The 23,212-nt window shown below is 49.0% G+C and overlaps 2 protein-coding genes across 2 annotated transcripts; one reads left to right on the top strand and one right to left on the bottom strand.

Moving 5' to 3' along the window:
• Window positions 1-517: 517 nt before the first annotated feature.
• map1lc3b (microtubule-associated protein 1 light chain 3 beta) lies at window positions 518-5,535 on the top strand. Its single transcript, XM_062462660.1, has 4 exons — window positions 518-761; window positions 2,616-2,671; window positions 2,924-3,030; window positions 3,645-5,535. Exons 1-4 carry the CDS (start codon window positions 722-724, stop codon window positions 3,817-3,819), a joined length of 378 nt encoding a protein of 125 aa, XP_062318644.1. The 5' UTR covers window positions 518-721; the 3' UTR covers window positions 3,820-5,535.
• A 2,725-nt stretch (window positions 5,536-8,260) lies between these two features.
• On the bottom strand, window positions 8,261-23,202 carry zcchc14 (zinc finger, CCHC domain containing 14). The gene is given in 14 exon segments (XM_062460846.1): window positions 8,261-8,494; window positions 8,780-9,946; window positions 10,070-10,195; window positions 11,528-11,649; window positions 12,565-12,653; window positions 13,076-13,385; window positions 14,677-14,713; window positions 15,579-15,727; window positions 15,730-15,804; window positions 16,070-16,191; window positions 16,929-17,000; window positions 17,319-17,383; window positions 19,163-19,328; window positions 21,642-23,202. Coding segments are annotated over 14 exon segments (3,177 nt in total). The 5' UTR covers window positions 22,263-23,202; the 3' UTR covers window positions 8,261-8,438.
• Between the last annotated feature and the right edge of the window lie 10 nt (window positions 23,203-23,212).

Here is a 23,212-nt window from a genome sequence, read left to right as displayed (position 1 = left end):
GCGACCCCTAGTGGTGGAATAGGACCTGTGCGTCGCCAGATGTTCCCTGCAGTTGGACATACTGTAATAACTTAAATATGAGCCAGGTTGGTTTAACCTCGTCCCACACACCAGATGACACCTCAGCTGTAGAAATGAGGGAAAGGAAAAATAATTTTGATTCTTGAGCTTTTCGCTGATTATTTGAGTCCAGTTAGCGTATGTTATCTAAACAAAAATAGAAAAACAATCAGGAATACCTGTGTAAAAATGGATACAAAAAAGGTAAACTATATTTACAGCCTACGTATTTCATTTACATTGTCTACCATGACGCTATACATTTGGTGTCATCACCGTCATAAAAATGCACGATCATGTAGGCCAACGTGCGCGTATGGAACTAGTTAGGTAGGCTGTATAAACTCGGTGAGACCGATCATCTTTTATTTTTATGACTAATATCTCTCTCTCTCTCCGTCTCGCTCTCTCTTTCAAACGAATCGGATCGAATGGTGTAATGACGTCATGTATCAGCTGACACGTTTGTTTTGCTGGCTTCAGACTGAGTCGCAGCTTCAAGGAAGGAAGGGATCATCAGAGGACTCGAAGGACTAGCTACCGAACAAATTATGCTTTGGTCGGCCACCGATAACTTTACAATTTCTGTTTTAAATTTTATTTTTAAAAATCCGAAAAGTGTATAGTTTCAACTACGCGGGTGTTTGGTCTGTGTGCAAAAATGCCTTCAGAAAAAACCTTCAAACAAAGAAGGACCTTTGGTAGGTATTGGTAAACCAAAGTTGTCTTATTTTGTGTGTAAGAGTTACATTGTCATGACATTGTTTTTTTATTCTTGATAAGTCGGCCTATATTGTAGAATATACTGACCCAATTCAGTTTGTTTTAGAGGCCCGAAATGTTCTTTGTTTACAGAGCAGATGGTTACCTAATTCTCCCAAATGTGTTCGTCACTTAAACATCGATCTCTCGTTAAAAAGACAAACACAACTCAAGAGGATTTTCGGGAGAGGAGATAAAAAGGCACAACAATTATGGTTTTGAGTTTAGCTCCAATGTTTTACTATTTTGGGTTCAGGGGTGGTGGCTGTAACAAACGTAAACCACACAAGACCAAATCCTTACGAAGCCTGTTAACAATATAAAACGAAACAAAAAAATAAGGCGTCTATAAAATGTCAACGATTGATTCATACGAACATACGCCCGGAGCGACACAGATAATTTCGCTGGAGCCTACTCTGTTGATTTGTGCCAGGGCAGTTAGGAGAAAAACAAGTAGGCTAGGCTTCAAATCGCTTGTGTCGAAATGTTGTGCGCTGCAGGATTGGGGGATGGGACGGGTTGGTGGGGGTGGGAGACTGACGGGCAGGCAGCCGAACGGGTTATAATGTACTAGGCTGACAGGAAAGTTCTTAATCTAATAAATTATAGTTTGTCGTGTCATCCCGACTGTGCTAGTTTCATATCCCTTTTTCTCGATTTTAAGCCCACAGGGCCTTTAACCAGCGGTGCCAGAGTAGCATTAGGGTACTGCATTAGCTTAGCCCACGAGTAAAACGTCTTGTTTTACAGTACAGATGCGATGCACACTCCTTTGTCCCAAGGCCGCGTCTATTATGTTAATTATGTCAGTGGACAATACCAACAGAGAAAAGCAGAAACGATTTATTATCCAAGTTTGACATATGGGGCCATAGGCAGTCCAGATCCTGTTTCAAATCTAAGGATTAGTTTCTCTGTCAGACAGTGAGTTTTGAGTTCCATGTGCCTGCAACTGCTTAGTGACAGTCGGCAAACACTGCTCTGTGGGCAGCTTTTCCAAGTTCCCAGCTAATTTCAAACCTCTACAACAGCCATTCAGGACCTTTTCCACCAGCAAGGAAGCTGACAGATAATTGACTAGGCCTACATTATAATGTAGCTAAAAATTGTTAGCTAGCTAGCCGATTCAGTGAAACAAAATAAAAATATTGTGTTGGAGTGACCAGTGAGACAGGCTGGTCTGAGGTAAAGCTCTCAAACAGAGATCCCTTGTCTCCATGACCTTCCTGGGAAACAGTTCAATACAGACAGACACCACTGTTGTTCCTCATTGGCTCAGAAGTCTTTTAAATACAGCAAACAACCGTGCAGATTGTAAACTAATTGCAAAAAAAAATGTTATCTTCCTAGGCAAACAAGTACTCAGGCAAAATGTGAAAGACATGTTGAAAAGTATACTTGGCCCAGAAAAATCCATAAAAGTTATAATTTTCGTGTTCATCCTTTATGGCCGCAGAGGACAAAGAAGCTAATGCTGAGATCTTATCAGCTGCTGAGGTTGCTGTTGTTTAACACTGGGGACAAACACCTGCAGGGGTCAAAGTTCACCAGGGACGGGTCATAGTTCAGCAGGGAGAGTGGTCTCTGTGGGACCAAGCACCATAGATATATATATATAAACACTGTGTTTATATATATATCTATGCCAAGCACTGCCTAACAGACCTCCAAAAACTCATCTGTGGTCGCCTTTTAGATATGTTCACGTTCGCTATACCTGACAGATACATTTTAACTGGGGCAGGAAGTAGGAAGTGGCTAACCTTGTTCCATTTCCTGTGTGTTAACAGAGCAGAGGGTAGACGATGTGAGGCTGATCCGAGAGCAGCACCCCAACAAGATCCCAGTAGGTCCCTGACAGGCTACATAAATCTGCTTTACATGCTGCATGCATGTCCCTTACACACTATATGCACCCAACGCACTACATGTGCTTCACATGCTACAGGTCACACTACAAACATTTTCCGCCATTCTAGATGCGTGTGCCACCACACTTCTTACGTGTGTCACAACGCTGCGCACGTTTTATTTATTTTTCTAACAAATAATTCATCTGCATAAATGCCCATGTCATAAGACGCTGCTGTGGTTGCAGGTGATCATCGAGAGGTACAAGGGAGAGAAGCAACTTCCAATCCTGGACAAGACCAAGTTCCTCGTCCCCGACCACGTCAACATGAGCGAACTAATCAAAATCATCAGGTATGTCTGGATGGTCCCAACCCTGAGGGTGTGTGTGTTTGTTAGCTAGCATACGCGTGTTAACACATTGTTGTGTGTTAACACATATGTGTGTTTAACCCTTGTGTTATCTCACATAGAAGCAGAGTGTCATCAGAATAGAGAACTATGCGTTGGATGTTCTGCCTTATTGATATCCAGGACGCGCCATCCACAATGAATTAAATCCACCTTTTGCTAGCTACAGACCTGCTGGCTCCTTCTGAATACATCTGAGCAGAGATCAGGTTCTCGCAGGCTCTGTTGTGCTCAGATCATTGTGGGCGACAGATGAAAGATGATCTAGACGCCTTGTGTCAGGAAACTACATCTGAAGTAGAGGCTGCTGTCTCTCTGTATCTATCAATTGGAACCTCTTTTTGGAATTAAAAACCTCTATGGTTAATATTTACACAAACCTAAACGCATGAAGCCTGGTCTTCATTTCTAAAACATTTGTGTGCTTTTTCGAATGGGGGAGGGGGGGGGGGGGCAGGGGGGAGGGGAGTTGAACCTGCGAGCTCTTGATCTGAATTCAAAAACACGGAGCTATTCATAAACTGAGCCTGACCTGTCATACCCCCTCCAACCCACAGGAGGCGCCTCCAGCTGAACTCCAACCAAGCCTTCTTCCTGCTGGTGAACGGGCACAGCATGGTGTCCGTGTCGAGCGCCATCTCCGAGGTGTACGAGCGCGAGAAGGATGACGACGGCTTCCTCTACATGGTCTACGCTTCCCAGGAGACCTTCGGAACCCCAGCCGACCAATGAGACTCCGTCCCGCCGACACCTGACCAGCGATTGGACAATGATACTATGACTACCATTCCCCCTCCTGTGATTTTCTGCCTCCCGTCCTTTCCCCCCTTCAAACCCAACCCAGCCCCCCTCCATTCCTGCTTGCTGTAAACCCCTTGCCAAGACTTCAAGGAGCTGATAGGTGCCCTCCTCTTCATGCTTCAAAACCTTTTGTAAAAATGAGAATATTCCTGCTTTCCTAACCAGCCCTGCCTCTGTACCCCACCCCCCTCTACCCCAACCAGCCCTCCCTGTCTCAGCCTCCCCCCACCCAGCCCACACCCCTTCTCACCCGTCACTCCCCATTTCTCCCCCAGCCAGCCCCCATCTTTTCCCCTCCATACACTTGATCTTACGTTGTCCTCTTAAGGTGGCTTGTTCTGTTGGTGGAGTAGAATAGCAGAACCACGATTGGCTGTTTAGATTGCTACCTCAGTCAGTCGTTTAAAGCCATGTTTGGGTCCTACTTCCAGCGTCTGCGTTGCGTGGAGCCCGAGACATCCCCAGTGTGCAGTAGTGTTGGGTAAGCTGAGCTTGGGTAAGTGAAAAGGCCAGGAGGAACTAGAACAAACCCATCAACAACTGCTTAGGAACCTTCAGGGTTCCTTTTAAGAATCTCCAGTTTGAATCTTCTCTGATACACGCAGTGCCAGGGCATGTGATAGATCACACAGTGGCGTCTGTCGGAATGACTAAGGCTTAGGTCTTTAACGCCATAAAGGAATTTTTGTTTCCACTTCCTCATTGTGTACTGATTCATCCAGGCAAGCTGTAGTTTCCTTCCACCACCCCTGTTCAGCTCAGCTCATGGGATGACCTTCTAAGTTCTTTGGTTTTGTTTAGATGTATCTCCTTATTGAAGCATCCATGATCCTTATCAGTTAGTTTGTTTCCCGCCTTGCTGCAAGCATCGTCTCACAAGCTGGGAGATACGTGGAACTTCAGGAGAGGACTGCTGCTTGCTATGCTTCTAGAATCTTGCGTGATGATTGTAGAGAGATTTAAGCCTCAGTGTACAGATAGAATAATTACTTCTGAATTTATAAATCTATGATGTTGAACACTACGATGAAGAGCATGACTGATGGAGAAATCAGTGATGCGGACGATATAAGGAGACTTAACAGATTCTATGATAGGAGAAGGGAGGGATGGATCAGGAACTCTTTTGAAATACTCGATAAACCCCCCCCCCCCCCCCGATGAGCGTTGTGTTAGGCCTCACTGTCACACGCTCTGTTTGGGATGCCTTTAGAAGGTTTGTCTAAAAGGTTAGCGTTGCATTTACACTTTTAGAATGTGCTGTCCCGCTCTCCCTGCTCTCCCTCCCTGTGTCTCTCTTTCAATCCTCTAAACAACATAAATGTTTAGATGCTTTTTTTTTTCTCTTTTCTTTTTACTCTCGGTTTTCCTTTTGCTCTTTTTATTTAATGTGATTATATTTTATTGTAAAATATGTGTCCATAAGCTTCTTCTGGGCATTCTAAACCATGGTCCTTTATGGAGATGTGATTTAGGGTTGTAATAACATTGTCATACAACGTGTCGTAGTGGAGGGGTTGCTCTGTGTTCCTGGAACAGCCATGACCCCTTGTTGATGCCCTCAGTCTTCAAAATTACAGCAATATTACACAACCTCCTCTTCCTGTATTTATGTTGCTATTTTATGAATAAAATACATTGAAACAGTATGGTTGTGTACAATAGCAGTGGAAGAGAATGCTGACAATTCAGCCATGACATAGTTGATATGTTGTCTCACTCAGTTGAAATGTTTGCAATTACAGTACAGAATCAAAACATTTTATTATTATTTTTTTCAAAGGTTGTGATGCGATTTTTATAAAACATAACTCCTAAAACAATAGAAAAATGACATAAAAAGAAACATGTTTACTGGCTTTCATGTTTCTACACCAACAATTCAAAATCTGCAGTTTTTGTTGTTTTGGTTGTAAAGATTAAGCAACATGCATAGCTGTGGATACAGAGATGGTAGTTACACTGAACACCTGTCCTGTCATTCATTCATCCTGGCCACTAGGGGGCTCTAGCTCATACGGATCAGCTGAAGACCTGGATCCCTGTCTGGCTCAACATGGTGTCAGAGAAGAAGGATGAAACAAAGGTTTTCAGAAACTTGCCGATTGAGCTCATATAAAATATTCAGCCCTATCTCACATGAGGAATACTACAGTCCAGCCGGAATAAAAATATAGATCCTAAATCCTCTGTCTACTAGAGTCTTGTGCTTGGCACATTTCTCGTTTCATACGGACGTCCCTGACAGAGGGGTGGGTCTTTAACAAACACTCCTGGGATTGGTTCTGATCGTCTGAAGACGACACATTTTCACCAATGAAAACCCATCAATGTCTCTCATAGCAACCAAAATGGCAGTTCACTTTCCTGCAAGTTATGATAACCATAGTCAAGTTATGATTACCATAGTCAAGTTATGATTACCATAGTAAATTGGACTCAATGACTCCACATCATTTAAGTTGAGATCAGCATTCATACACACGACATTCACCCGGTTAAATACACGACCCTCATGTCTTCATGGTGATCCTCAGTCACCTCAGCTAAGTCTCTTCTTGAGGACTTGTGTCCTGGTGTCATCTCTCCTCCGGCCGGGACCAGCCCGGCCCCCTCATCCCTGGGCCCCCTCATCCCTGGGCCCCCTCATCCCTGGGCCCCCTCATCCCGGGGCCCCCTCATCCCTGGGCCCCCTCATCCCTGGGCCCCCTCATCCCTGGGCCCCCTCATCCCTGGGCCCCCTCATCCCTGGGCCCCCTCATCCCTGGGCCCCCTCATCCCTGGGCCCCCTCATCCCAGGGCCCCCTCATCCCTGGGCCCCCTCATCCCTGGGCCCCCTCATCCCTGGGCCCCCTCATCCCTGGGCCCCCTCATCCCTGGGCCCCCTCATCCCTGGGCCCCCTCATCCCTGGGCCCCCTCATCCCAGGGCCCCCTCATCCCTGGGCCCCCTCATCCCTGGGCCCCCTCATCCCTGGGCCCCCTCATCCCTGGGCCCCCTCATCCCTGGGCCCCCTCATCCCTGGGCCCCCTCATCCCTGGGCCCCCTCATCCCTGGGCCCCCTCATCCCTGGGCCCCCTCATCCCTGGGCCCCCTCATCCCTGGGCCCCCTCATCCCTGGGCCCCCTCATCCCTGGGCCCCCTCATCCCGGGGCACCCTCATCCCGGGGCACCCTCATCCCAGGGCACCCTCATCCCGGGGCACCCCCTCCCCCCCCCCCCCTCCCACCCTAGGACCCCACAGCTCTGAACCCCCAACGCCCCCCTTGGCTCTGGGCCCCACCCTCCACCCCGGAGCCTTTTGCTCGCTCTGAGCTGAAAAGTGCTTCAACAACCCCCCACCAGCCCTAACCCCCCAGGAGACAGGCTCCCTCCTAGTATGACTGAAGGATCGTACCGAACAGGTTACACACATCCATAAACAGATAACACTAACTAAAATCCTCTTACTAACATGACAAAATCAAACTTTCATAAAATTGCATTCGATGATTAAAACATTCAAAACTGTGTAATAGACATACGGTTGTTTCAACCGTGCCAATTGTTTGGAAAAATAACAAATATACAAAAGAAACCATGAGTTTTGGCAATGCAAAGTTGGCAACATTTTGTTTTTCTTCCTATACCGAGGACTCACATGCAGAGGAAACTCAATAAGAAACCTGGAACCGTATTCACAAAACATCTTCAGGCTAAAAGTAGTTCCTACTTGTTAGGTAAGATAAAATGTTTTGTGAATACGGCCTCTGAGTCTCTCCTCCCAATCTTCCTCGACCTCCCTTCTCCTCCTCTTCCTACTCCATATCTTCCTCCTCATCACCTCCCTTCTCCTCCTCCTCCTACTCCATATCTTCCTCCTCATCACCTCACCTCCTCTTCCTCATTCTGTATTTACATTTACTGTATTTAAGATTCCTATGTCCCAGTATTCCTATGTTTAATGTATGCACCTTCCTGCCAAAGTAAATTCCTTGTCTGTGCACATTTTCATGGCAATTAAAACCCTTTCTGATTCTGATTCTGATTAATTGACACTTCACCATCCTGACTGTCACATATTAAATATTGTGATTCAGATGATTACCAGATGAAGTCCATGTCCAAAGTTAGAAGGTTGTGTTGGTTGTCTGTAGTGCATTGAAGGTAGTCCAGAAGGTTGCATGTTCTAGTCCCATGGTGTGTGCTGTGAAGTACCAGGAGGTTGCATGTTCTAGTCCCATGATGTGTGCTGTGAAGTACCAGGAGGTTGCATGTTCTAGCTCCATGATGTGTGCTGTGAAGTACCAGGAGGTTGCATGTTCTAGGCCCATGATGTGTGCTGTGAAGTACCAGGAGGTTGCATGTTCTAGGCCCATGATGTGTGCTGTGAAGTACCAGGAGGTTGCATGTTCTAGGCCCATGATGTGTGCTGTGAAGTACCAGGAGGTTGCATGTTCTTGGCCCATGATGTGTGCTGTGAAGTACCAGGAGGTTGCATGTTCTAGGCCCATGATGTGTGCTGTGAAGTACCAGGAGGTTGCATGTTCTAGGCCCATGATGTGTGCTGCGTTAGTCTCCAGAGTCCTGGCTGTCAGCGTGGGGGGTGTACTTCAGTCTGAAGATCCCTGAGAGGCAGAAGAACAGAAAAGACCGTCGACACGCTCATTAGCAAGGCTCTCTCAGCAAAGACACACTGCTATTTCCTAAGCTCTCGTTACAAGCAATTATCTACACTCCAACTCTGCTCCTGGAGAGATACACTACACTGTAAGTTTACATTGCCACCCTGCTCCTGGTAGAATCCCCACCACCACAGTAAGCACTGCAGTGAGTGGAGATCAATTCAACATCCACAAACACACTGTGGATGAAAACGTCTGCTAAATGACCACATTTGCACTTGTAAGCACCTTGCTGTAGTGAATCCATGGGAGGCTGTTTGCATTCCTGGGCTCGATGACCACTTGCCCCGCAGTTGTAGCACGACGCGTTCCCTGAACGCTTTTGCCCGACTCCGTTACCCAGCATGCCATGCGGCTGGTACACATTGCCCCCGCCCCCCAGAAAGCCCTGCATGGGTGGCAGGACCAAGCCTTGCGGCTGCTGTGGGTCATGTGACATGCTGCTGTTGTAGAGAGGCGGTGCCACCAGAGGGTAGGAGAAGGCTCCTGCAGTACTGGCGGTGGCCAGGAGGGGGCTGAGGTGGAACAAGGGCCCCAGCGTGAACACGGACGTCCCAGAGAACGGGTGCTGGAAGTAGCCAGCGTAGTTGGCTGGGAGGGGCCCGTACGAACCGCAGTTCCCCCGGCAACCACAGGAGCTGCACACACAGACGGAGGAAGAGGAGGAGGAGGAGGAAGAGGGGGAGGAGCCAGGGGCAAGGGCGAAGCAGACCTCTGGGGGGGAGGGGCTTGAGCTAGGCGGGACCGCAGCCGCTACGCTGGTCACGCTGTAGGTGTGTCCGGGCACCACCGTTGCCATGGGAACACTGCTCGCCGTTGCCACAGGAATTCCGTTGCTGCTACACGCCACGCTGCCCGACAGGAAAGTTGACATGGAAGAGGAGGAGGAAGAAGAAGGTACTGAGGGGCAGGTGGGGTAGGGGTAGTGTCCCGTGGTCCTAAGTGGGAGGGAGGAGGACACCTGCAGTGAGAGGGGAGGGTGGGACACATGGTGGAGGGTGTTGGAGGTGGAGGTGAGGGAGGTGCTGGTCTCCACCACCAACCCAGGAAGGGAGCACAGGGAGCTGGGTGCAGACGGGCCTCTGGGGCCATGGGGGTCCTGGAGCCCAGGAGGGGGGCTGTCCACGCCCAGGCCTGAGAACAGGCTCTCCAGCCTCACCCCAGGCCCCAGGGGAGGGGGCCGGGGCTTCCGTGGGGATGTCTGGACCCAGCCTGGGGCTGGGGAGACCAGGGGCAGGGAGGGGGGAGGCTGCGAGGGGTGAGAGAGACAGGACGTAGGGTCATTCTGGACTGGGAGGACCTGAGCTGTGGGTCTGCTGGACCCGGCTGGGAGGCTGGGACTGAGGAGGACACAAGTCCTGTCTGCTCCAGGTAGGTCCAGACCCAACTCCATACCTGAGGAGAGGAGATTTGTGGAAGATTAATCAGAATTAGTGGCATTGTGACAGTGCTACATTTGATTTAAAAGGCCTTCTGATGGAGGGCTTTACATGCGTGGCAGCTGTAAGAAGGTCTTACGTCTGTGTGTGTCCTTGGGCCTGTCAAACACCACATCTCGGGGACTGCAGGGGGCGCTGGAGTACCCTGAAGAGGAGCTGCTGTCTCTGTTTAGGGAAGACCCTGGGTCTACATCCACACGCAACTCTGCAGACACACACACACACACACACATGTTCATGCTCAAACACATAAGGTAGTAAAGGGAGTCAGGTGGCTGAGCGGTGAGGGAATCGGGCTAGTAATCCGAAGGTTGCCAGTTCGATTCCAGGTCATGCCAACTGACATTGTGTCCTTGGGCAAGGCTTCACCCTACTTGCCTCGGGGGAATGTCCCTGTACTTACTGTAAGTCGCTCTGGATAAGAGCGTCTGCTAAATGACTAAATGTAAAATGTAAATAAGGTGGTCACGTTTCTCAACAAAGAGTTTTATCCAGTATTACCTGTGCAGGTGTTAGGTGTTACCCATGTAGGTGTTACCTGTGCAGGTGTTAGGTGTTACCCATGTAGGTGTTACCTGTGCAGGTGTTAGGTGTTACCCATGTAGGTGTTACCTGTGCAGGTGTTAGGCGTTACCTGTGCAGGTGTTACCTGTGCAGGTGTTAGGTGTTACCTGTGTAGGTGTTACCTGTGCAGGTGTTAGGTGTTACCCATGTAGGTGTTACCTGTGCAGGTGTTAGGCGTTACCCATGTAGGTGTTACCTGTGCAGGTGTTAGGCGTTACCTGTGCAGGTGTTACCTGTGCAGGTGGTAGGTGTTACCTATGTAGGTGTTACCTGTGCAGGTGTTAGGCGTTACCTGTGCAGGTGTTACCTGTGCAGGTGTTAGGCGTTACCTGTGCAGGTGTTACCTGTGCAGGTGTTACCTGTGCAGGTGGTAGGTGTTACCTATGTAGGTGTTACCTGTGCAGGTGTTAGGCGTTACCTGTGCAGGTGTTACCTGTGCAGGTGTTAGGCGTTACCTGTGCAGGTGTTACCTGTGCAGGTGTTAGGCGTTACCCATGTAGGTGTTACCTGTGCAGGTGTTAGGCGTTACCTGTGCAGGTGTTACCTGTGCAGGTGGTAGGTGTTACCTATGTAGGTGTTACCTGTGCAGGTGGTAGGTGTTACCCATGTAGGTGTTACCTGTGCAGGTGGTAGGTGTTACCTATGTAGGTGTTACCTGTGCAGGTGGTAGGTGTTACCTATGTAGGTGTTACCTGTGCAGGTGTTAGGTGTTACCCATGTAGGTGTTACCTGTGCAGGTGTTAGGCGTTACCTGTGCAGGTGTTACCTGTGCAGGTGTTAGGTGTTACCTGTGTAGGTGTTACCTGTGCAGGTGTTAGGTGTTACCCATGTAGGTGTTACCTGTGCAGGTGTTAGGCGTTACCCATGTAGGTGTTACCTGTGCAGGTGGTAGGTGTTACCTATGTAGGTGTTACCTGTGCAGGTGGTAGGTGTTACCTATGTAGGTGTTACCTGTGCAGGTGGTAGGTGTTACCTGTGTTGGCAGGTTGCAGGTGTGCCATGGGGCCGATGTGGCTGGAGGGGGTTACTCTGGCGATTCCACTACAGGACACTGGAAACTGTGACACCATGTACCTCTTCTCCATTTTCTCCCTGCTGGCCACACACACACATGCATGCACATATTTAGTGTACATGCACACAGCTTCTCTTGCAAAAAATAACCTGATCTACTAACATGGTACTGGGCTTGTGTACCCTGCATTGGATGAAGGCAGTTCCACACATGGCCACTAGAGGTCTTGTATAACCTACAATGAAGGGGTGACAGGGTATGGCTATGTCAGGTCTGGGGTTATGGCTGAGTAAGGGTGACAGGGTGAAAGACAACCTGGGGGGGGGGCCATGACACAGCTAAACCAGCTGGTGGTGAGACTGGAAACAGGGTTGAGCTGATAGTGTTTTCTCCCTTTCCACACGCTCCACACACATACAAACAATATACTTATCTCGCTTAAAGTACAACTTATCTAAACTAACTATTCAGCCCAGTTAACCATTGATGACCTCCAGTCCTGTATTCTCTCTCACAGAACAGCAGCAGTGATTGGTTCTCTTCAGGTTAATGGATAATTAAACAAACAACTTCTCACTCTTCTGCAGCTGTATGTCTGGGTGCATGACTAAAGCGCGCGCACACACACACACACACACACACACACACACGTAGCTTTATGTCAGGGCATGTCTGGCTGTATGACTACATAGTGTAGTTGTGCAGAGAGCACACACAGGGTGGTTTCTATGTGTCTGGGGGGCAGAAGGTAGATGAGAGAGGTCCAGTCCAAAAGTCCTCCTCTACAACTCTTAACTGTTCTAAACACTACTTATATCTATGTTACATAGATTGAAGCATACAGGAATGGGTATCGCTCTGTGGTAGAGTATTTCACTATAGATCAAGGGGTTGCAGATTAAAATTCCCCCCGTATAATGATTAGGATAAAAGCGTGTGCTAAATGAACACATTATTCTGATGATTGTGATTCTTGTTCCATGTGAAGGACTCACTTCTGCAGCTCCAGCTGGGTTTTCAGCTTCTTCTTGGCTCCTTGTGTGAGGTCATACTTATTCAGATCCTCTTCAGTCAGACCTAAGAACTGTGGAAGAGGAAGGAGGGAGATGGGTGAAGAGACTGGGCTGTACAGAGGGATAGAGAGAGGGATAGAGAGAGGGATAGAGAGATAGAGAGAGGGATAGAGACAGGGATAGAGAGAGGGGTGGAGAGAGGGATAGAGAGATAGAGAGAGGGATAGAGAGAGGGATAGAGAGAGGGATAGGGAGAGGGATAGACAGAGGGATAGAGAGAGGGGTGGAGAGAGGGGTGGAGAGAGGGACCGAGAGAGGGATAGAGAGAGGGATGGAGAGAGGGATAAAGAGAGGGGTGGAGAGAGGGACAGAGAGGGATAGAGAGAGGGATGGAGAGAGGGATGGAGAGAGGGATGGAGAGAGGGATAGGGATGCACTGCCCTCTCCACATACGCCCCAGGCCCCGCCCACTATCTTCCCTGGCCCCACCCACCTCCTCCATGGTCAGCTGCTTGAAGACGGGGTAGTACTTATGGAGGCGGAGCTTCCGTAGCCAGTCCAAGATGCCGCTCTGCTCCGGGCTGGTGGGCGGGGCCAGGGTGGCGCTTTGGAGACATCCAAGGGGGGGCACTGCAGTTTCTCCTCCTGCAGGGTGGGGGCCCACCAGGGGGCCCTGGGGGGGCAGCTGGGGGGGGAGGTGAGGGGGCAGGTGGCAGAGGTGGGGCAGGTGGGGAGGGGGATGAGGCTGCATGGAGCTGTGGACACTCATGACTGGCTGGATACTGGCCACTCCACACACAGCCCTGTCAGAGAGAGAGAGACAGAGACAGAGAGAGACAGAGACAGAGACAGAGAGAGAGAGAGAGAGAGAGAGAGAGAGAGAGAGAGAGAGAGAGAGAGAGAGAGAGAGAGAGAGAGAGAGAGAGAGAGAGAGAAATCAATCCAATCTAAAGCCCTTGCAGTCCATGAAGGTAACCCTGAAAGGAGCCCCCTGTGCCAGCTGGTTATGAGACTAACAAACCAGTTACTGCCCGGCACACCTCCTTCCCCTTTACTAACACCAAACAGAATAAAACTAATCAGAAAACAAAACTCCTACCTAGAACACTGGGAAAAAGAAACCAAGACACAAAACAATTTAGACTGCTATCGGGACCTAAATAGAAAATATGAAATGGCTGAATACCTATATATTGTCAAGGACATAAAGCTTCTCACAAAATACAGAATGAGTGACCACACCCTTGCAATCGAAAAAGGAAAACATGGTTACCTAAAGAGTACAGAATCTGTGGGCACTGCACATCAGGGGAAATTGAAACAGAAAAACATTTCCTACTTAAGTGTTACAAGTATGAAAGTATAAGAGATCAATATCTGGAAAAATGTAACCAGTTAATTGTAAACTACACAGAACTTGACATTAATGAGAAATTAAGGATATCTCTGGGCGAAGGGCCTACTGCAAGCCTTGCCACTAGATATGTATCTAAATGTCACAACCTGAGGGACAGTGAATCAACCTTGTATGACTGTTAATACCTTTCTATATCTTACTGTAACATGCATTCATCTGTTACTTTTCTACAGTCCTCAACTTACTATGTTACTGTTATTTTGCCATATTATTATTGTTAAGACTCCTTGTAAAATCTTGTAAAATGTTATGATATATATGTTAAAATGTCCATTCAATATGGACTGCTTTGGCAATACTGCTCAACCCGAACTGTCATGCCAATAAAGCATACTGAACTGAACTGAGAGAGAGAGAGAGAGAGAGAGAGAGAGAGAGAGAGAGAGAGAGAGAGAGAGAGAGAGAGAGAGGGGGGGGGGTGAATGATGGAAAGACAGTAAGAGAGAGAAGGACAGAGAATGAGAGAGAGAGAATGAAGAGAGGGGGAATGAGATTGATGTGAATGAGACAGAGAGAAATAGAGATTGTCAAAGAGGAGCGAGAGAGAGAGAGAGAGAGAGAGAGAGAGAGAGGGGGGGGAGGGAGGTAGGGAGAGAAAGGAGAAAGAAAGAGAGAGAGATAAAGAGAGAGAAAGAGAAGAAGGGAGAAAGAGAGAGATAGAGAGATTGAGGTCTTACCTGTTGGACCCTCTGTATTGCAGCAGGGAGCCCAGACCTGCAGAAGAGAGGAACAGCAGAGATGAGATTTCAGCCTCACACACAGAGAACCTCCTTTCTATCTGTTCCTAGGTAGAACCTTTCCCAAAAATGTTTTGGGAAAAAAGTTTCCAAAAGGTTGAAAAAAATGCTTTAAAAAAGAACTTTCCCATTTTTTGGAAATGTTGAAAAAAAAAATCAAACAAAAAGTTTGCATCATTGAGGACTTGTTGAGGATACTACTATACTCTATTGTACTCTGCTCTGCTTTACTCTGTTTCAGACTTCTCTGTTCTCCTCTATCCTCTCCTTTCACTGTGTGTGAAAAAAGTTTCAAAAAGTTTCGAAAATATTTCTGAAAAAAGGTTTTGAGAGAGGTCAATGGTTCCACACAGCCCCCACGTCCGAGCATGTGCAGAGAAGCCCTCTACACAAGGCTCCAGCATGGTGGGTTTAAAGAGTGGTGCCACATTAACACACACACATCACTGCCCAGGCAGACTGGTTTTATTCCTGCATCCCAGAGGACTCCTAATATCCTTCACTGGACTGAGAGACTGTCTGGCTCAGGGTCCCAGACACACACACTCTCTTGCGCTCTCTCTCTCTCTTGCGCTCTCTCTCTCTCTCTCTCTCTCTGTCTCTCTCTCTCTCTCTCTCTCTGTCTCTCACCTACACACACACAGACACACATTCTATCATGAGGTCACCAATCTCTAGGCCTCCCTACACAAACATGCCAGCCTGAATTCCCACACGACCAAAATAGTCACCACCCCCTAAACCCCAGACATTAACACACACACACACACACACAAGCACACACACACACACAACTGATACCTCAGTTAAACATAGTGGAGAAAAGGATCCAGGGTTCTTACTTGCACTGTGGGTGAACGGATTGTTAGGGGTGGCCGGGGGGCCCGCGGGGGACGGGGGGCCCGCGGGGGCCGGGGGGCCCAGGGGGGAACGGGGGGCCCGCGGGGGCCGGGGGGCCCGCGGGGGACGGGGGGCCCGCGGGGGCCGGGGGGCCCGCTGGGGGCCGAGCTGAAGAAGAGTGTGACTTGTTGGTGTTTGAGGATGTGAGGTGGAAGGGAGGTGAGCCACCTGCAGATAGAGGAAGGGATTGAGAGATGGAGAGAAGAGAGAGAGAGAAGCAGGGAGAGAGAGAAAGAGCGAGAGACAGTGAGGGAGAGAGAGAAAGGGAGAGAGAAAGAGGGAGAGAGAGAACAAGTGGTGGTGTTCAAAGAGCAGCCTCTCTCTTCCTCCTTGTCTCTCCCAGTCTAACATTTATCATCATTCGTTTAATAATCTGTTAATATTACAATAAGCACATATCCTGTTAGAGTTCAGAGGTCAGGGAGGAAGGGGCTTGGGTCTACCTGTCCAATTCGGGGGCGAGTCAAGGCAAGGTGACTTGGGAGGAGCTTGTCCAGGCCAGTGTGACTTGGGGAGGAGCTTGTCCAGGCCTTCATCTGGGCACACCTGGGAAAGCTGGGAGACCCAAGAAAACAACCAGGTGAGTCTACTCTCCTCAACCAGGTGAGTCTACTCTCCTCAACCAGGTGAGTCTACTCCCTCAACCAGGTGAGTCTACTCTCCTCATCCTCACTTTTCTCCTTCTCCTTCTCCCACAACTGGTTACTTACTCTTCCTTCTCCTCGACTACCTCCTCCCCTCACCCTGTCCATCCTCATCTAACCCTCCCCTGCCCACTCACCTTCCTCTCCCTCCTCCTCACCTCCTCATCCTCTACCTACTACCCATTCTCTCTCCTCCTCCCTCATCCGAAACACCCAGGTTAATACCAGTCATCCTCTCCCTAAGGCTACATCCTCCCCTCCACTTCATCAAACCCCTCCTCTCCTACTACCCCTCCTCTCCCCTCCTCCCCCTCCTCTCCCTACTCTCCTACTACCCCCTCCTCTCCCTCCTCCCCTCCTCTCCCTACTCTCCTACTACCCCTCCTCTCCTACTACCCCTCCTCTCGCTCCTCCCCCTCCTCCCTCCCCTCCTCTCCCTTCTCCCCCTCCTCTCCTACTACCCCTCTCCAACCTCTGCTTCCTCGTCTTCCAGCCCTCCTCTTCCTCCTCTCCTACTAACCCCTCTCCAACCTCTGCTTCCTCATCCTCCAGCCCCCCCTCTCCCTCCTCTTCCTCCTCTCCTACTACCCCTCTCCAACCTCTGCTTCCTCGTCCTCCAGCCCCCCCTCTCCCTCCTCTTCCTCCTACCTGAGAGAGGAGATCCATCAGTTCCTGGTGCTTCCTCACCACCGTGGTTGTGGAGGAGTCGGACCAGCTCACCTGCAAGACCAGGAGAAGGGTGTCAAGCAACCCTGGAGAGTGTGTGTGTGTGTGTGTGTGTGTGTGTGTGTGTGTTGTGTGTTGTGTGTGTGTAGGAATGCGATGCCGTGCGTGTGTATAAAATAAAAAACAATATAAAAAATGTACTTTTTAATTGTGGTTATTAGTAAATTCGTTTAATCACTGCAAACCAGTCTGACTGGGCAGTGATGTGTGTGTGTGTATGTGTGAGTGTGTGTGTGTGTGTATATGTGTGTGAGTGTGTGTGTGTGTATATGTGTGTATGTGTGAGAAAGTACAAAAATGATCCCTTCTCACCTCATATTCACTGAGTTTGTCAGTTTTGTAGTGGACGCCTTTCATCTCAATCCTCTCTACATTCACTGAAACAACAAGAAGAAGAGAGAGAGGAGGGAGAGAGAGAGAGAGAGAGAGAGAGAGAGACAGAGAGAGAGTTAGAGAGACAGGAGTGAGAGAGAGAGAGAGACAGGAGTGAGAGAGAGAGAGAGAGAGAGAGAGAGAGAGAGAGAGAGAGAGAGAGAGAGAGAGAGAGGAGAGAGAGAGAGAGAGAGAGAGAGAGGAGAGAGGGAGAGAGAGACAGGAGTGAGAGAAAGAGACAGGAGTGAGAGAGAGAGAGAGATGAGAGAGAGAGAGAGAGAGAGAGAGAGAGAGAGAGAGAGAGAGAGAGAGAGGAGTGAGAGAGAGAGAGAGAGACAGGAGTGAGAGAGAGAGAGAGAGAGAGAGAGAGAGAGAGAGAGAGAGAGAGAGAGAGACAGGAGTGAGAGAGAGAGAGAGAGAGAAGGAGAGAGAGAGAGAAGAGAGAGAAGAGAGAGAGAGATGAGAGAGAGAGAAGAGAGAAGAGAGAGAGAGAGAGAGAGAGAGAGAGATGAGGTGAGGAGAGAGATTTAAAGCTAGATTTATGAGAGCATTAGTGAACCATTTCAGGGATCCTGCCAGTGACATTTTGAATGTTGAATGAGATTCAGGGCACACACACACGTTCCCAAACAAATATTTTGGGCACACACAACAACAAAAACACTGTTAATGTTATACAGACACACACAAACATCTCCTCCCGGACTCAGCCAAGGAAAGAGCACACGCACAAACAAAGAAACATCTCCGCTGCCATACTCTGTGTGTGTACTACTGTGTCCGTATAGTGTCTGAGCTTGTTTAGTCGTCAGTACTGTATGTTTGCAGGCCTTGTTGCACTGAATGCACTAGGAGCATTCAGTCCAGATGCACCAAAAGAGAGAGAGAGAGAGAGAGAGAGAGAGAGAGAGAGAGAGAGAGAGAGAGAGAGAGAGAGAGAGAGAGAGAGAGAGAGAGAGAGAGAGAGAGAGAGAGGGAGGAAGGGAGGGAGAGAACGGTGTGTAGGACGGAGAGAGAGTAAGAGAAAAGAGAGAGGTGGTGGGAGAAAGGAGAAAGAGAGAAACTGTCACCATACTGACAGCAGCTCCACTCAGGCCAGAACATGTAAGAGAGGAAGACCGTTTCAGTGACCTCAACAAGGCTGTCTGGATATAACCACCCCTGCCGTCCTAGAGACCCCCCTACAGGGGCTCTACCTTGCTCTGGTCTGCCCCATGAAGAGGGGGAGGAGAAGAACATTCTAGAAAGAGATACTGTTAACAGCACTGCTGTGGCGTGTTCCAAAACAGAGAACAAACACTAAGGCTGTACACACACCGCTAGGTGTGAACTACATCTTCTCCCCATCATCTCTCTATATCTCTTTCTCCGCCTCCCTTTCTCTGTCTCTCTCCCCAATTCTCCCTCGCTCGCTCTCTCCCTCCCTCCTTCCTTTCTCCTTTCTCTCTTTCGTCTGTAATGCCCGAGGGCTCCGCTACATTCCTTAAGATGGCTTGGCTCAGACGTTTCAGCAAGTGGAATCTTGTAACATACTCACACACGCACACATACTCACACACGCACACATACTCACACACGCACACATACTCTCTGTCACACACACACTCACACACAGTGATTTTACACAGTCTGATGTAAACTCTGACCCCAACTATCACTGGAACTTCTTGTGCACATAGACATTTCAGGAACTCTGTACGCATAGACCATAACATAAAATGACATATATATCATAAGATATATAGACAAAGCATAACCGAACCTGTCCCAGACTGGACACCCACCTCTGCCTGTCTTTCCCAGGTGCAGCATGCCAAGTGCCTGCGGAGGTGGAACTGAAGAGGGGAGAGATACAGGCTCTGGCCCCCCCTCCCGGTCTCCTGGTCTGGCCTCCTCACCAGCCCCTGGGCCTGGGCCTGGGCCTGCCAGGATCTCTCCTAGCTGCTGGTTCTGGGGAACAGAGGGTACAAGTGAAAGGTCAGTCTAAAAGTCAAGAGTTGATGTCAAGGTCAAGACTAGTCTAGTCAGTGTTCACATACAGTAGCAGCATTCCAGTTTGTCTCTCTCCTTATCTCTCCTCTTTCTCCTACTTTTTGATTCTGACCACTGAAATACTGTTAGAACTAAGCACTTCTGATACCTCCTCATCTTCTGTTGTACTTTCTAATAGCACAACCTGTGCATATGATGAATGAATGAAAAATCAGGCATACTTCACAGCACTGTTAACATAGTGAGTTTCTACACACACACGGTTGTTAATTATGGATACAGCTCAGTGGTTAGAGCATTTGACAGAAGCTTAAGGGGTCACGGGTTCACATCCCCTGCTGTTCATCACTGGAGAAAAGTGTCAGCTACACGATCTCATTGTTTTTATTATTATGGTCTGTCCAGTCTTTCTCTCCACACGTACAGGACTGGTCATCTTTCCTGCACTTGCTCTCTTCGTTACATCATAGGGTATGAGTGACGTCCTGCATGTGTGTGTGCATGTGTGTGTGTGTGCTCTGTTATTACCTTAGGGATGAGTGAGAACTGAGGCGAGACACGGTTATTATGGTCTGTCCCTGCCTGTAACTACCTTGTTAAGTCAGATGAGACCTCCAGCCAGGCACTGTCTTCCTCTTTCCCTTTCAGGATAGTGGCCCATACTGTACTCTCTCTCCAACCCTGGTCTCTCCTCTCTCCAACCCTGGTCTCTCCTCTCTCCAACCCTGGTCTCTCCTTCTCCAACCCTGGTCTCTGCTTCTCTCTCCAACCCTGGTCTCTGCTTCTCTCTCCAACCTTGGTCTCTCCTCTCTCCAGCCCTGGTCTCTCCTTCTCTCTCCAACCCTGGTCTCTCCTTCTCTCTCCAACCCTGGTCTCTCCTCTCTCCAACCCTGTTCTCTCTTCTATCGCAAACCCAGGTCTTGGAACATTCATTACCTACTCTGAGGTTGGGGTTTGCGTAAACTCAGTTGAACATAATCAGCACGTTACTGTCTGAGACTCCACTCGGAGCAACAAGTCGGAGCCTCCCGGTGATTCACTGGAGAGTCCCTCCCTCCTTCCCTCTCTCTCTCTTTCTTTCTTTCTTTCTTTCTTTCACACACACACACACACACACACCCCATGCATACACTCATGCCACACACACTCACACACTCGTAACACACACTGGGTTGATTTCAGCATGGAGAAATGTGCTGACCTGCACTGAACAGAGGCCAAGACCAACAGAACAGCTCTTCTCTCGGAGCTGGGGACTTTCCCCACACAGCCCCAACATGTTTGAACAGTCAGGAAGCTCTGTGTGTGTGTGTGTGCCTGTGTTCAGGTGTGTGTGTGTGTGTGTTAATGTGAGTGTGTGTGTGCACTTGTGTGTGTACACATGCCTTACACATGTACACATGTGTGTGTGTGTGTTAATCTGTGTGTGTGCGTGTGTGACTCAGATTCTTTAAGAAACAAAGACCACGATGAGTCTTTGTCTGTGATTGTGTCTGATTCTGATTTATCTAGAAATTAAACACTTATTTTGTCTCTCTCTCTCTCTCTCTCTCTCTCTCTCTCTCTCTCTCTCTCTCTCTCTCCTCTCACTCTCTTTTTCTCTTCTCTCTCCTTTTTTTCACTCTCCCCTTCTTTCGTGACCTCTATCTCACACTTTTCTCTCCCTCACACACACACACACACACACACACAGAGCTATAACCACCATTACAGACGTTTCTCTGTCAGATATTAACCCAAAGCAGTCTGCACCGAGCGCCGGGACCCACCCTGTCACAGTGTGTGTGTGCTTGTGTTCATTTTGTTTGTGTGTACATGTACAGTATGTGTGTGTATGAGTCCATGTGTGTGTATGCATGTGTGTGTGTGTGTGGTTTATTTGTGTGTGTGTGTGTGTGTGTGTGAACCAGGTCGACTCAGGACACCAAACTACGGAACCAGTGGCAGGCTGGGCGTTCCTCACCTTTGACCTTTTTATAGCCATGATGGTGATAGGTTCCCCTATGACCTCTCACCTCCAGGTGTCAGGAGCCTTTCCAGTGGCTTGTGAAGCTGGTCTCGGACAGCGCTCAGGTCACAGGTCACAGGTCACATGGTACAACCTCACTCTCTGAACTAAAGGATCAACCCAACATACAACTCTCGACCATCATGGCTGTGTGTGTGTGTCCGCGTGTACTCACGAGTGTGTATGTCTGTCTGAGTGTGCGTGTGCACACACACGCACACCACCCTACCCCCCGTGCCCTCTGAAGGACCCATGGTACCTACCTTGAGGCAGAGTTCCTTCTTCAGCAGACAGAGAGGGGCGGCAGGGATGGGGCAGGGCAGGGGGGTTGGAGAGGCCAGGCCTCCGGTCCCCCCGCCTCCTCCCAGAGCCTCCCCAGCACAGCTGCTCTGCAGCATCTCCTGGACGTGGCTCAGTTCCTGCCTGAGCACCAGCTTCTGATGGAAGCTGAAGGCGGGGTGGTTGGAGGCCATGGTGAAGAGCAGGAGGAACTGCTGCTCCGTCTGCCCGTCGTTCAGCTGCAGCCCGTAGTTACTGATGACGGCGTCGATGTGCGTGAGCGTCCGGAACAGCACCCCGGCCGCCTCGCGGTTGTCGGAGCCGAGCAGAGCCAGGGACACCAGGAGTTTGCTCCTCACCACCTCGTCCGTGACGTTTGTGAGACCAGAGAGGTCGGCGGGGTTGTTGGCTTTGATCTCCGCGTCGCGGAGGGAGTTGTAGTCCTTTCGGGCCAGGTCCTCCAGACAGGAGCCCAGGAAACGCAGCTCGATGGGGACGCAGAGGTCCAGGAGGCCGCAGAGGAACTCCGCTCTCTGAGACGAGCTCAGGACCGAGAACCAGCGGTAAACCTCCTCCTTCTGCACAGAACACCGGTTCTCAACCATTTTCAACAGTCACCGTCAGGTTTAAGCCTGAATCCCTTTGACGTTATTGGTGTTGTGATAGGAGGCCTTTGAGGGAGTTGTGTATAGTTTTAAAAAGTGCTTTTGGCATGTACCTTAAAATACAGTAGGAGCACTTGGAACATAGCTGCTCCTCTTGAGTGCCCACCACTTTGTTAACTTTCACCTGAGTCCATAACGGGATATAGATCTGGCAACAAAGTTTAAACGCGCTGTATAATTTTAAGGATAACTTGAGTGTTTGAGGTTTAGTCTTTGGGTAACTTTAAGTTTAAGCTCTTCCTGTCTTTTTACTCGCAGACCAGCTGCGAGTGATATGTGGCGATTTGTATTTATAGCGCTGTAACCTACGCTTTGGTTTACACAAAAGCATGAGTCGTTGTGTTTACTGTAGTACAACGAGCTTCCGAGCACTCCGTGGCCATCTCTGCTCGTGCATACAGACCTCTACGGTCCCCCACGTCAGACGGTTACAGAACGAAGCGTACCGAGTTAACTATAAAGTAGCTTGGAACCAAAAAGAATATCCATAAACTTCGGTAAATAGAAACGCAAACTGTACTTATTCCACGAACGGTGTCGTCTCCCCGTCTCCCCGGCGCAAATAAATCTCTTCGGTTGCAATCCTCATGGCATTCGGGTAGATAGGAGGAAACGTCGGTCAGTAAACAAAACCAGAAACTGTACTTTTGTGGGTTCAACCAAGTCTCAAGTTCAAGTCTTGATGTAAAAAAATATTAATCTAAAACTCTACGCACAAAGCTTACATATAAACTAAAAGTGGACAGTTTTAAGAGTTTGGCACATGCATATTTCATATAGCCTAAGAAAAGGACGATTACAAAAAGTTTTTTAAGTGCAGTTCCAGTATTCCGCCCCCTTCCCAGGGTCTTGCTACAGTTCTGGAATAGAGAAAAACAGCTGTGAGGAAT

This window comes from Osmerus eperlanus, chromosome 5, assembly GCF_963692335.1.
Source record: "Osmerus eperlanus chromosome 5, fOsmEpe2.1, whole genome shotgun sequence".
Taxonomy (NCBI): domain Eukaryota; kingdom Metazoa; phylum Chordata; class Actinopteri; order Osmeriformes; family Osmeridae; genus Osmerus; species Osmerus eperlanus.
This window is presented reverse-complemented; position numbering and strand designations above follow the sequence as displayed.